Source organism: Gekko japonicus, unplaced genomic scaffold, assembly GCF_001447785.1.
Source record: "Gekko japonicus isolate JY-2015 unplaced genomic scaffold, Gekko_japonicus_V1.1 scaffold4048, whole genome shotgun sequence".
Taxonomy (NCBI): Eukaryota; Metazoa; Chordata; class Lepidosauria; order Squamata; family Gekkonidae; genus Gekko; species Gekko japonicus.
In genome coordinates this window covers 18,307-30,982 of record NW_015176571.1, presented here as the reverse complement: position 1 = coordinate 30,982, position 12,676 = coordinate 18,307, and the positions used below count along the sequence as shown (strand labels likewise).

The 12,676-nt window shown below is 45.0% G+C and overlaps 1 protein-coding gene across 1 annotated transcript in view; it reads right to left on the bottom strand.

Annotated features, from left to right (window-relative positions):
* Positions 1 to 2,344, bottom strand: part of LOC107124120 (fatty acid-binding protein, liver-like) — a 5,755-nt gene extending 3,411 nt beyond the window's left edge. The window contains exons 1-3 of the mRNA XM_015427508.1: positions 2,278 to 2,344; positions 1,696 to 1,868; positions 15 to 83 (exon numbers count right to left, since the gene is read on the bottom strand). Coding sequence (XP_015282994.1) covers positions 15 to 83; positions 1,696 to 1,868; positions 2,278 to 2,344 — 309 coding nt within the window. The remainder of the gene's footprint in view (positions 1 to 14; positions 84 to 1,695; positions 1,869 to 2,277) is intronic.
* Positions 2,345 to 12,676: the final 10,332 nt, after the last annotated feature.

The window sequence follows — 12,676 nt, the reverse complement described above, 5'->3', positions numbered from 1 at the left end:
ATTTCATTGCCTATTATTTCCTGCTGGTGGGTGAACTTGTCTGTTTTGGATATTAGTTTCCCATCTACCAGGTTTACTGTGCACTGCAAAATTTGAGAGGGAAAACAAAGGTATCGAGTAAAAACAGCCAGGTATGACCAAAGCAAATGTCCGTAATTGTATCACAACGAGAGAAAGGAATGCATACTATGAACTCACCCAGCATGCCAAGTGAAATGTTATTGGCGTAGTCTTGACAATGGTTGCTAACCTCCAGGTGGGGCCTGGAGACCTCCTGGCATGACAACTGACCTCCAGACTATAGAGATTACTCTGCCCAGAGAAAATGCCTGCTTTGGAGGGTAGACTGTATGGCAGTATTCCTTACTGAGATCTAGGGTTGCCAGGTCACATGTGCAACTGCAGGGGCTTCTCTTGGGGGGGGGGGTCATGGTCACAACAGCACCAATAAAATGCCTATTCCACTCCCTGTGTGCCCATAACTGATCTCAGTGTGTCATTGGTAATGCTCTGGTATTTCTTAAAAATGCTACAGTTATACCATAGAGTCTTCAGGAGTGTCCCTTGTCACTTCCCGTTTAAACCAGAAGTGGCACCGGCATGCTGCCACGTCACCAGTGTATCAGGCCTTTTCCCCCTTCCCAGTTTCATCAAGATCAATTGCCAGGAGATTCTCCACCCTCAGCAGGCACCTGGCAGGGCTACTGTTATTCTGTCCCCTCCCCAAAACCCCACTGTCCCTGGGCTCCACTCACAAATCTCTAGGAATTTCCCAAACTGGAGTTGGCAACCCTTGACCCACTAACTGAATATACTGCACTGTGCACAGTGGCTGTGTAGCCTGTTGGAAGGAGCACAAAAAACAAACAACAACAACAACAACAAAACAGAGATGCCAACTCCAGATTGTAGTCTGAAGATTTTCGGGGCAGAGAGCAGCAATGGTACCCTGTACCTGGTTCCCAAATAACCTTTCCCGCCCCCCGCCCCGGCCTTGGCAACCCTGAAAAGAATTCTGATGCAGAGAGAATCCTACCACAAAGCTGGATGAGACAGTTAACTTTTCTGGCAGATTGGGGTGCCATTCAGGGTGGCAGAGTGAAAACAGGGGAAATTTGACATATGTGCTACAATTTACCAGGAAGTAGAGGAGAAATGAGCCAGAGCTGCACAGACATGTGGCAGTGGATTGTGCACCATGTCCAGATCATGAGTGTTAGGGCATGCCATTTGGATTTTCTGCACCATGCTCCAAAATATCATGGTGTGACTTTAATCTGAGGCTGCATCTGCATCAACTTTTAAAAATTAATTACTTCACCAAGGAACCCTGGGAAATTAGTTCTGATGTGGCATCTCCGGACTGCCAACAGAAAATGTCTGGCATTCTTTCAGCGCTATAGAGTGTGATCCTGCCAGTTTTTATGCTTGTAAATGAGACAGGAGCTTCCCCTTCTGGCCACTGACAAGGACTGCTGGACCTGTGTAGCCAAAAGCCATATGGAAGAGGGTCTGCACTAAGGAAGAGATTGGAAAAGATCAAGCAGAAAAGCTAGTAGGATCCACCCCATCATTTCCAGGAGCCTTTGTATGGAAACCAGGTAGAAACACACATATATGTAGAAACACATGCATATAGCTGAACACTGAACTAAGGTCTTGTGACCGCCAGTAATCTTCAAAGTAATTAGTTACCTTTACTTTTTTGTTATCCATGGTGGACATTTCTGTTTCTTTCCCCAATGTAAATCTATTGGTCACAGATTTGTTTGGGGTTTTGGATGTGACAATGAAGTTGTTCCCAGTTTGCTGGATTTCAATGGTCGGCTTAATATCTTTGGCAGTTTTGATGATGTCTTCTGACAAGGCTGAAAAGGAAAAAAAGAGGGGGTCGAAGTACTATTTTGTTAGACAACAATATCCTCAGTGCCGTGGGCTGTGGGGACACAAAGCAGTGTACATTTCCTCCTTTCCTCCTTTTTCTCACAACAGACTGTGTGACCATTCAGCAAGGGCAGTTAAGGGTTTCATTTTCTTCAACTGTCCCTGTTTACCAAGGACAGTCACTGTTTTCTGGTCCTTGCTTCTGATAATTTGTTGTTTCTGAATTTGCTCCTTTTTTGCCTTTGGGGGATGCCTTGTTAAAATCTGAGTTGCTAGAAATTATCATTCTTTAGGGTTAAACTCCCTCTCTGAGTTTAGTTTCTAACAGTGTGATCCTATGTAGAATTAACTCCAGTCTAAGGTCTGTTGTGACCAAAGCAACTAGATGCTTACCAATAGCTTTCAGGAACTCTTCATAATTTTCTTGGACATACACCTGCCATGTGCCGTTGAATGCCATTTTGGAAATGCAGATTGATGGAACTGGTTGCTCTGGCAAGTACTGGGCAGTGGTGTCTCCAGAGGGCATGAACAGATTCTATTTATACCCTGCCTAGGGTCAAGCTACAAATGATTAAGCCATGAACTATCAATAATTAATTCTAAATTTGTTCACCGTGGAAATAACCTTCCGTTCACTGTGTTGTGGGAAAGGCCAGACTCTTGTCTTTCTCTAGTCCTCACATCACTAATGCCAGGATTAATCATAATGAAGGCAGAAAGTCTCAAAGTATTTATTACTGCTTTTGCACCAGCATGTTTTTGTGCAGCTCAGTTGCCCCTGTTTCTGAATAAATAAATGCATTTGTTGTTGATTATACATTGTACCACCTGGCACAAGGATAAGATCAGTAACCGGCCCATTCATGTGCATTCTGTGTGGTGGCTCCCACCTTGCGGAACAACCTGCCCGAGGATGACTTCCCCACTTTTATCATTCTGCAGAATGTGCAAAACAAAAATGTCCAGGAGGGCATTTTTATCAAGAGTCTAGAGCTGTAGTAACAGCTCAGGAAGTTGCTCTTATAACAGACAGGACTGTAGTCTATTCTAATGTTTAATATATATAAAACTTTACTGCCTTGTCTTCTTACCTTTGTAACCCATGTTCTGCTGCATACTTTAGCAGCCCCCCCCCCTGCATTGATATGTAATCCTAGTCTGACTGCATTGTTTATCAGGTGTCTTTGTTAGCCTTCAGACAACCCCTTCTGCTCAAGGTATAGTTTGGCTTCTGAAAGGAGTAAGTCCAAGCACCCTTCATTTTAACAGCACCCCAAATTAACATGTTCTGGGCACTGCCTGGTCTGCAAAATGGTTCTGGTGTCACAAAATATGGATGCCAACAACCACAGGCCAGAGACATGTCTGGGCAGTGATTCTGGAAAGTGTAAAGTCATGGGTTTGTCCACTAATGACCCCTGTCCCCACCATTAAACCATGTATAATGACAATAATAGGTCTCCAGGAAAAGACATTGTTTCACCTTAAACTAATCATTTCCCCACCTGGCCTGACTTTCCCTGACCTATCTCCCTTATAAATAAAAGCCGAATGGTGGTGGCACTTCTCTAGAACATTCCACACGCTTCAAAATCAGTTCGCTCTCTGATCTGTCATTCAGAGGGTCTCCCTATCCACTGGCTGCTTTGCCTGAGTCCTGCCTCCAACATTCTAAACATTTTGCTGTTCCTCTCCCCCCCATAGCCAGTCAGAACACAGAGGTTATTTGCATATGCAGCCTCATTGGCCTTTGCCTCGCTGTTCTGAGGTAAAATGTATATGCGACTTGTTTTTCTTTTGCCTCTAACATTCTAAACAGTTTGCTGTTCTGAGGTAAAATGTGTCCAATCTCTAGGTGAGGGCTGGAGATCACTCAGAATTACAACTGCTTTCCAGATGGCAGAGATCAGTTCCCCTGCTGAGGTGGCCCCGTATGATAGCCCATATGATAGCCGTATGATAGCCAATGTGACGTAGCAGTCAAGGCTTCAGAGCACAGAGGAGGATGCAGGTGTGCGTGGGTGGAAAGCTGAAGAGTGAGGGGGAAATAAAGGTAGGTTGATGATTGGCTGGGAAGGAGATAGGGTTGCCAACTCCAGGTGGGAAATTCCTGGAGATGTGAGGGATGGAGCCTGGAGAGGGTGAGGTTTCAGGAGGCGTGGGACCTCGGACAGGTACAAAGCCATAGACTCCACCCTCCAAACCAACCATTCCCTTTTGTGGAACCATCGTTGCCAATCTCCAGATGAGGGCTGGAGATCACTCAAAATTACAACCTTTAGGTAGTAGAGATCAGTTCATCTGGAGAAAATGGTGGACTCAGTGTCATTATACCCTGCTGAGGTCACCACAGCAAATTGACACTGAGTGTCCAAGGCCGGGGCACCTGCCCAGAGCCTCTTTCTAGAGGCTGTTGTATTTATTTCCACAACGGGCCTTTTTCCTAGTTTACCATAAATATGAAACCACTTAACACTTTTCAGTCATCCCTGGCAGCTTCCCCCTTCCAACAACAGAGGGTCATCAAGCAACCAACAGCTACATTCATGCAAAATATCGTGCGTTTTCCTAGGTCTTTGTCTAGTCCTGAGAATGCTGTTCAGCCTTCCCTAACCCATTGTCTCCATCCCATCAGGTATTGTTTTAGGGGGCAGTGACATCACCATGCCCTCAGTTAGCAATTTGCCTTATAACTGCACACACTTCTGGCTCATGCAGTGTGTGTGTGTGTCATGGGCGCCTACTGACAACTAACCCCCAAACTCTTTTGGGTATCCTTCCATCTTCACTGTGTGAAGCACTGGTTTGTTTCACAGACTCTTCTCCACAGACCTCTCCTCTTCTGGTCTGGTAACTATAATTTCCCTGAAACCCCCCTCTACATTCCCGCTCCTTCCTGTATCTCTAGTAGCTTGTGTATATGTTTTATCGCGTGCATCTATCTTTGTATGTGTGCTCTATTTTATTATTTTCTCTTTCAATAAAGAGATAAATATTATTTTCTCCTGCTTAAGTCACTGCTTATTTATTTCTGAGAGTTTCTCCAAGGGGAAAATCCCTGTAAAAGGTGGTGGAGATCTTGCTGTTATCCCCTCTTGCAAAGCTCTGTCTCCTTTGCTGATTCTCCTAATTAAATAGGAGACAACCCCCAATTTGGGTAACATCTTTGTTGTCTAACTATATATACATATATATTCACTTTGAGTCTCAGTGGGAAAAGGGGGCTTTAAGTGAAGTAAAGAAAATTATAAATAAATGACCATAGCAACATATCATGCAATATTTTGCTACTACAAAATGCCCTAAAAATTTCAAGGCATCTTCAGAATAAAGCAAGCGCCAGCTAGCTATGATACAAAGAAAGAACACAGACATGTAAAAAGTCTGAAGGGTCAATATTTCTATTTTGCAGGTGGAAAAATGGACATTGAGAGCTTGCAACTTGTATAAGGGCTGGAAACTGAAACCGGATTTCTGTACCACTATGTAGTTTTCCCTAGGGTCTTGGCTATAAAATTTAGCAGTTACTAGGCTTGGAAAAAAGAAAAAGTCAAGGGCAGGGCTTTCCCCACAACACGATGAATGGATTGTTATCAGGGCTATTTTTGGGCAGGAACGCACAGGAACGGAGTTCCAGCTGGCTCCCGAGTTGGCCACGCCCAGCAGGAACTCATTCGCATAATAGGCCACACCCAACAGCAGAAACTCATTAGGATTGGCTACATTAGGGGTGTGTGGCCTAACGTGCAAAGGAGTTACTGCTCCAAAAAAAGCCCTGGGTTTTGACAACAAACAAGGTAAACAGAATAACAAGCAAAAGGTGGGTGCGGCTGGATGACCACACTTCTGGTAACATGGGGGTGTGGCCTAATGGGTTAACGGGCTGTGCTGTCGGGGTTGTGGCCTAATATGTGAATGAGTTTCTTATGTTGGGTGTGGCCTATTATGCTAATGAGTTCCTGCTGGGCTTTTTCTACAAAAAGAGCCCTGGTTATGCTTCCCACAAGTGTGATGGCCATTCATATAGCTGTGCTCTACTGGATGACGGTAAAATTAATTTTCTTACCTCAGGTAATACAGTTGTCCAAAATCACTGAATCTACAAACCAGCATAGGTGATCCATCATTGGAAACAGGTCTCTGTTTGCAGATCTCCTCTAAGGAGAGCAGAAACAACTGCTTGTAGGTGGTGGGAAGGAATGATGACTTGCATTTAGCACCTTAAGGTTCACTTCCATTGCTCCCATGATGCACTGCATCACAGCACAATCAAATCAATGCCTGGGGTAGTGGATGTCACATATTACAACCTTCCAAATACGTCTGAAAAAGTTACTAGCCCACTACATTTGACAAACCTCCTTCATCCCCTTTCACATTTGTTATCCTTTTTAAAAGCAATATAGTCCAAGAAAGTATGGGTATGGGGTATAGAATATGGAAGCGTTGCTATCTGGGTTACTTCAAGGTGCTTTCTATTAATCACAGCCTGAGTTATTAGAAGAGAGAACGCAGAAGGAATGCTTCCAAATGAGCAATGCGAGAACTCTAATCTTTGACCATTTGCTCAGTAGGAGGGGGAGGATTCTGGAACACAGCCAGGGGACTGCAACTTTTCTCTTAGGCTGTGGCTCATGGCTATAGCATAGTGATGAATCATTTTTCTAGGGTTGAGTACAGTGGTTACTTTGATAAAATCTATATACCTTGTTTGCCCTGATATTACTTCATTCAAGAACAGTCTGTGTCCTACCGGGTGTGACCTTTCTTGGTCAACATTTCTAGCCCTAGTAGCCCACTACAAGTTCAACAATCTTGCCTCACTCCCTCTCACATGTATTATCCTTTTTTTAACTACATAGCCTGTGGCAGAACGTGCCTGCTCTGGCCTGCAGGCCCCATTCTACCCTGCCCTGCCCTCCTAGGGGTTCCCAGCTCCCCGGAGGGGCTTTTCTTTGGCCCAATCTGCATCTAGCATTTGCTCTGCTGTCTTACCATACCCAATGTAGAGGGGAACAGAAATTCCCCTCCACATTGCATAGGGGGTAAGGAGCCCGCCCCGTGTGGAGAGGGGTCTCGATCTGGCGCGCCAGATCTGGGGAGAGGCCATCGAAAGGCAGGGCGCCTCCTCTGCCATGAAAGCACGGGGATGTGACTCCCATCGGTCGCCCGGCAGCACAGCGCCCCGGCTCGAACTGCGTGTGGCTCTTGCTCGCTCTCTCGTCTCGCCGGAGCGGAGCGCCATCCGAAGCGCAGTGTGGGTTTGGTAATGAGGGAGGTGAAATAGTTAAAATGAGCTGAAAGCAACCATAAATGTGTAAACAATGGCCGAATTATAAGTTTGCCTGAGAAATAAGGCAGAGTAGCAAAACCTAGAGATAAGATGGGAAGGGGGGAGGGTATAAAAGAATGTGGATTGCAAGGAATAGCCTTGACTTATATATACACTAACAATTACGCATGCCTAATGAACTTATTGATATTACCTGACACCCCTTGAATGCTTAAACAGCTAATTAAAATGAACATGCAATCCATGAAGATGGGAGGGGGGTCATGTTAAAGTGTTGGTATGTTTTAGGCGGACGGCAGATTGTGAATTCGGAGTACTCTGATGTTATGTCTTAAGTCAATAAAGCATTGCGTTAGTTTAAGCACAGTTCCATTAAAACATAGCATTACATGGATTGGCAAATAGGCCAATCAGAGAAGCCTTTGACTTCGGTGGGAACCATTCTCATTGGTTCCAAGCTCTGTATTCCGATTGGTTGTTATCTGTTTGTTGGGTGTGGTTTTGCCCGTTCAAATCATATATAAGTCAGCAGTGTTCTATGTATGTTTGTCTAGTGTTGTTATGAGTGGAATAAAATGAAATCATTTGTTTAAGAGCTGCCTCGATCTCAGTTCATAATACTGGTGACGAGGATGGGATGCAGTGGGTAGGCAGCCCCACAGAACCATAAGAGCAAATCACTGACCGGGCATGGAATTGTCGCCTTGGCCCTGAGAGCGAGTCATGACGGACGACCAAGGAACAGTCGCCTTGGCCCCAAGTGACACCAGCGAGCCAGCGACGCCACCACCACTGCAGCAGAACGAGTCTACCATGGCCACCATGGGTCAGTTTGAACTGTTCAATGCGAGTACCGAGGACTGGGACACCTTTGTCTCCTGGTTTGATTTCTATGCTACCGCAACCAAGGTTACTTATCCTGAGGTAAAGAAGGCTACATTCCTGAGCGTCTTCGGGAAGAACATATTTGATGTGGCCCGGATGCTAGTGGTGCCTGCAGAACTCTCAAAGTCCACGTTAGCTGAAATCACTAACAAACTGCATGACCATTTCACGCCCGAAATACCGTCCAAAATAGCCTGCAGGCACACTTTCCACAAGCAAGACCAGAGCAAGGGCAAGTCAAACGCCAAGTACGTGGCAGCGCTCCGAAAGACGGCAAGGCAATGCAACTTTATGGACTTAAGTGACAGACTCCGAGACTGGCTTGTTTGCGGCCTACAGAATGAAAAACTGCAATGACAGCTGTTTGCAATGAAGGAACTCACCTTCCAGGTAGTCTACGAGGAAGCGGTTGCTGCCAAAGTTGCGGAGCAGTCTACCCGAGATGTGCAACCGTCAAGGACCCCGCCTGAGTCCCATAAACAGCTACCGGTGCACCGAGAAAGTGTGGAGGACACCGATAGCAATGATGACAGCATCCACTGGATGAAAGCCAACAATCATAAGGGCTACCACCAGCAGCCGACTCCGAAAATGCGGCTGACCAGCTGCCGCAGCAAGAGGCTCCAGACCCCATCCACTCGTTCCAGCCTGGCGACCTTGTATACACCAGGAACTACAGTGAGGGTCCATTGTGGGTGGAAGCAACCGTGACAGCCAGCACCGGACCAGTGTTGTACTTGGTTTCCACCGCTGAGGGGCGAAATCTGCGCAGGCACCTGGATCAGCTCCGGAGGCGTTGGGTTCGAGAAACAGAGACAGCGGACCCAGACGACCAGAGGAAGAACTTCGACAATTACATCACACCCCAGTTACCATCAGAGGCAGAGCCAGCAACCGCAGCGCCACCTGTCAGCACAGGACGTGAGAACTTATTGGACACCAGGCGTGAGAACTCCTCTGACACAGGGCCGGAGAGTTTTCAGACACCAGCGCCGCCCAGCGAGCCGGGAACTCCCAGCGCTCACCGTCCAGTCGCACCCCGGGACATGGGTCCAAGCGACACCATCCACGGGGTCGAAACACCTGCGGTGGAACTGAGGCACTCAAAACACGTAAGGACTCGGCCCACAAAATTACAGGACTATGTGTGCTGACCAATGTTCCCTCTAAGCTCCTCTGACACAGGGCCCGAGAGTTTTCAGACACCAGCGCCGCCCAGCGAGCCGGGAACTCCCAGCACTCACTGTCCAGTCGCACCCCGGGACATGGGTCCAAGCTACACCATCCACGGGGTCGAAACACCTGCGGTGGAACCGAGGCGCTCAAAACACGTAAGGACTCGGCCCGCAAAATTACAGGACTATGTGTGCTGACTTAGGGGGGAGAGGTATTATGTCTTAAGTCAGTAAAGCATTACATTAGCTTAAGCACAGTTCCATTAAAACATAGTGTTACATGGCAACATGGCAACAGGCCAATAAGAGAAGCCTTTGACTTTGGCGGGAACCACTGTCATTTGTTCCAAGCTCCGTATTCCGATTGGTTGTTATCTGTTTGTTGGGTGTGGTTTTGCCCGTTCAAATCATATATAAATCAGCAGTGTTCTATGTATGTTTGTCTAATGTTGTTATGAGCTGAATAAAATGAAATCACTTGTTTAAGAGCTGCCTCAATCTCAGTTCATAATATCTGACCAATGAGGAAACGGGGGAGGGAATTTGCGGTCGAGATAGGTAATAAATGAAGGTTGGGAATGTTAATTTGAGTTCGCCTCCCTTTACTGAGCAATAAAGTAATTAGATGAATACTCCTTACTGACTGCTATTTTGTGGTTTTGTGTTCCTCCCTGGAGGGGCTTGGGAAAGGATTACAAACCCTTTTGTGTTTCTAACAGTAAAACAGTGGAGCAAATGCTAGATGCAGATTGGGCCATTCTCTCTAGGGTAGCTGCTACCACCATCTGCCCTTTTAAGGAATTGCCTGCTGGGAAGGACAGGACTCTCAGCTTCCCTTTCAAGTTCTGAGGCCTTGCCTCTGTTGTGTCTCCTGCTGCCCAGTGCCTGGCCACCACGGAAACAGATTAATGCCTTGGGCATCCCTGGGGGAGTAGCTGCTTGACAACCCCCCTGTAGCCCCTTTTAAAATACCGTGTCCTAAACGGTGGAGGTCTTTGTAGTACAGAGAATCATTCCCAGCATCAAAAGTTATAAAATATTTATTAAAAGAAAATGTTCATAAGCATACTTTTAGCATGACACCAGATTGATCAGGGAATCCCAAAGGAAATGGGTAAAAACACAAATCCTCTGTCCCTCTATACATGTCCTATCAGCTGTTAAAATAGGACAGGCTCTTTAAGTTTAGCTATGCTTTTCTCCATCTGAAGAGGAGACAATCCCTTGGAGAAAAGTTTCAAAGTTTGTCAAAAAATTTCCTTTTTTAAAAAAACCTTTTATTTTTATTAACATTATACAAGATAGCTTGACAGCTTACATAAATTTTCAGAGTTCTTCATGTCACCAACTTATTTATCCATGCATACACCCTACTCCATCTGTTGCCATGTACCATGTTGTTTTTCCCCTGTAGCTTTATACTCAGATCATCCATTTGTGCTAGTTCTAACAGTTTTAAACTTAGGTCTATTTTAGAGGGTATTTCCTCGGATTTCCAGTACTTTGCCATCAACATTCTGGCTGCTGTTAGTATATAGACTATAAGATATACATCTTTGTAGTTATATCCATCTGGAACAATATTTAACAGAAATACTTCTGGACTCAAATCTAGGTTCAGTTCTAGAATTTCAAGTATAGTTTTGTTTATCATCCCCCAATATTTGTTAGCTTTTTTACACTTCCACCACATGTGATAAAAGGTCCCCACATTAGATTTACATTTCCAACATATATTTGTTACATTGCTATAACATTTAGCTAACTTATCAGGGGACCAATACCATCTGTGGAACATTTTGTAAACATTCTCTTTATAAGCAACCACCCTCATATATTTAACTGATTTCCATATTTTCAACTATTGATTTTCCTCTAAGGTTTTCCCCAAATCTTTCATCCAAGATATCATAGTTTCTTTGATATTCTCATCTATTTCAAAGTCATCCAGCAAGAACCCGTACAACTTCTGAATTAGTTTGTCATTCGAGGACAACCAAATTTTTCCTAATTCATTTTTATCATGGTCAAACCCTCTTACCACATCTTTACTATATCTATCTCGTAATACCATGCACTCCCATGTCAAAAAATTTCCTGATTGGTATTTCTCATGTTTGAGAAAGGGTAAAAGGTAAAGGTTCCCTTGCTCGAAAGCCAGTCGAGTCCGACTCTAGGGTTGCGGTGCTCATCTCCGTTTCAAAGCCGAAGAGCCAGCGCTGTCCGAAGACGTTTCCGTGGTCGTGTGGCCGGCATGACTAAACACCAAGGTGCACAGAACGCTGTTACCTTCCCACCGAAGTGGTACCTATTCATCTACTTGCAAATTCTTGCTTTCAAATTGCTAGGTTGGCAGGAGATGTTTGAGAAAAGCAAAGTGCAAATCTTTTGAATTCACAACTGACAGAAGATGCATGTAGTTGGTTATGGGGGTGAAAGGGAACAGTATTCTTCAAATTGATGATTCATTGTGATGAATAAAAACCACCTCTAAGCTAGATAGCAAAGCTTCCATATTCTATAAATACCTACACTTTTTGGGCTATGTGACAACATGCATTTTCTCCGGGGAGGCTGGCAAGCAGCAAACCTCCACTTGACATTTTAAAAGTCCGTCCCCCCCTCTCTGGGCAGAGAATTGGCTGGGAAGGAGGAAGTCCATCAATGGCTTTCCAGGCTCACCTCTTAAGAAATACTAATAGGTTTACACACACACACACACCGTTTTGTTTTAAACTTCCAAAAAAAACCCAGATGTTTCCAAAGCAAAAAACCCTACCCAATTGAGCAGTCTCTTGTGTGTAAAGGGGAAACAGTGCTAGTCAATTACTCTTTCCTCTGCTGATGAGGGAAGGAAATCAGGTGGACTCTCTGCCTTTTAAGAAAAATTAAGCACAATGTGTGTGTATATTTTTATATCCTTCACCTTATTTTTAAAAAATTCTTAAAACAGTTGCAAAAGTCCCTCAGGGTTTGGGGAGGCTTCTCAGTGAAGCCACCAGTGCCTGCTAATAGACACTCCCTTCCATTGTTTTCCCCCCCCTGCTTTAAACTAAATCATATTATGACATGTTGAGAAGGGTTTCCAGAGCACACCAAATCTGCAACAGACAAGGGTAGGTTTTCTATCCATGTTGAGTCATGAAACTGGGTTTGTCAGTCAGCTTTCTCTGCCTAATCCACCTCATTGGATTGGAGTGAGAATAAAATGGGCAGGAAGAACGACAACCTATGCGTTCCGCCCTGACCTCCTTGGATGAAGAGGAGGATAAAAATGGGGCAGAAAGAGATGTCTGCATTGAACACAGATTCAGGTGGGTCGCCGTGTTGGCCTGAAGCAACAGAACAAAATTTGAGACCAGTGGCACCTTTAAGACCAACAAAGTTTTATTCTGGGTACAAGCTTTTGTGTGTGCCATTGGTCTCAAACTTTGTT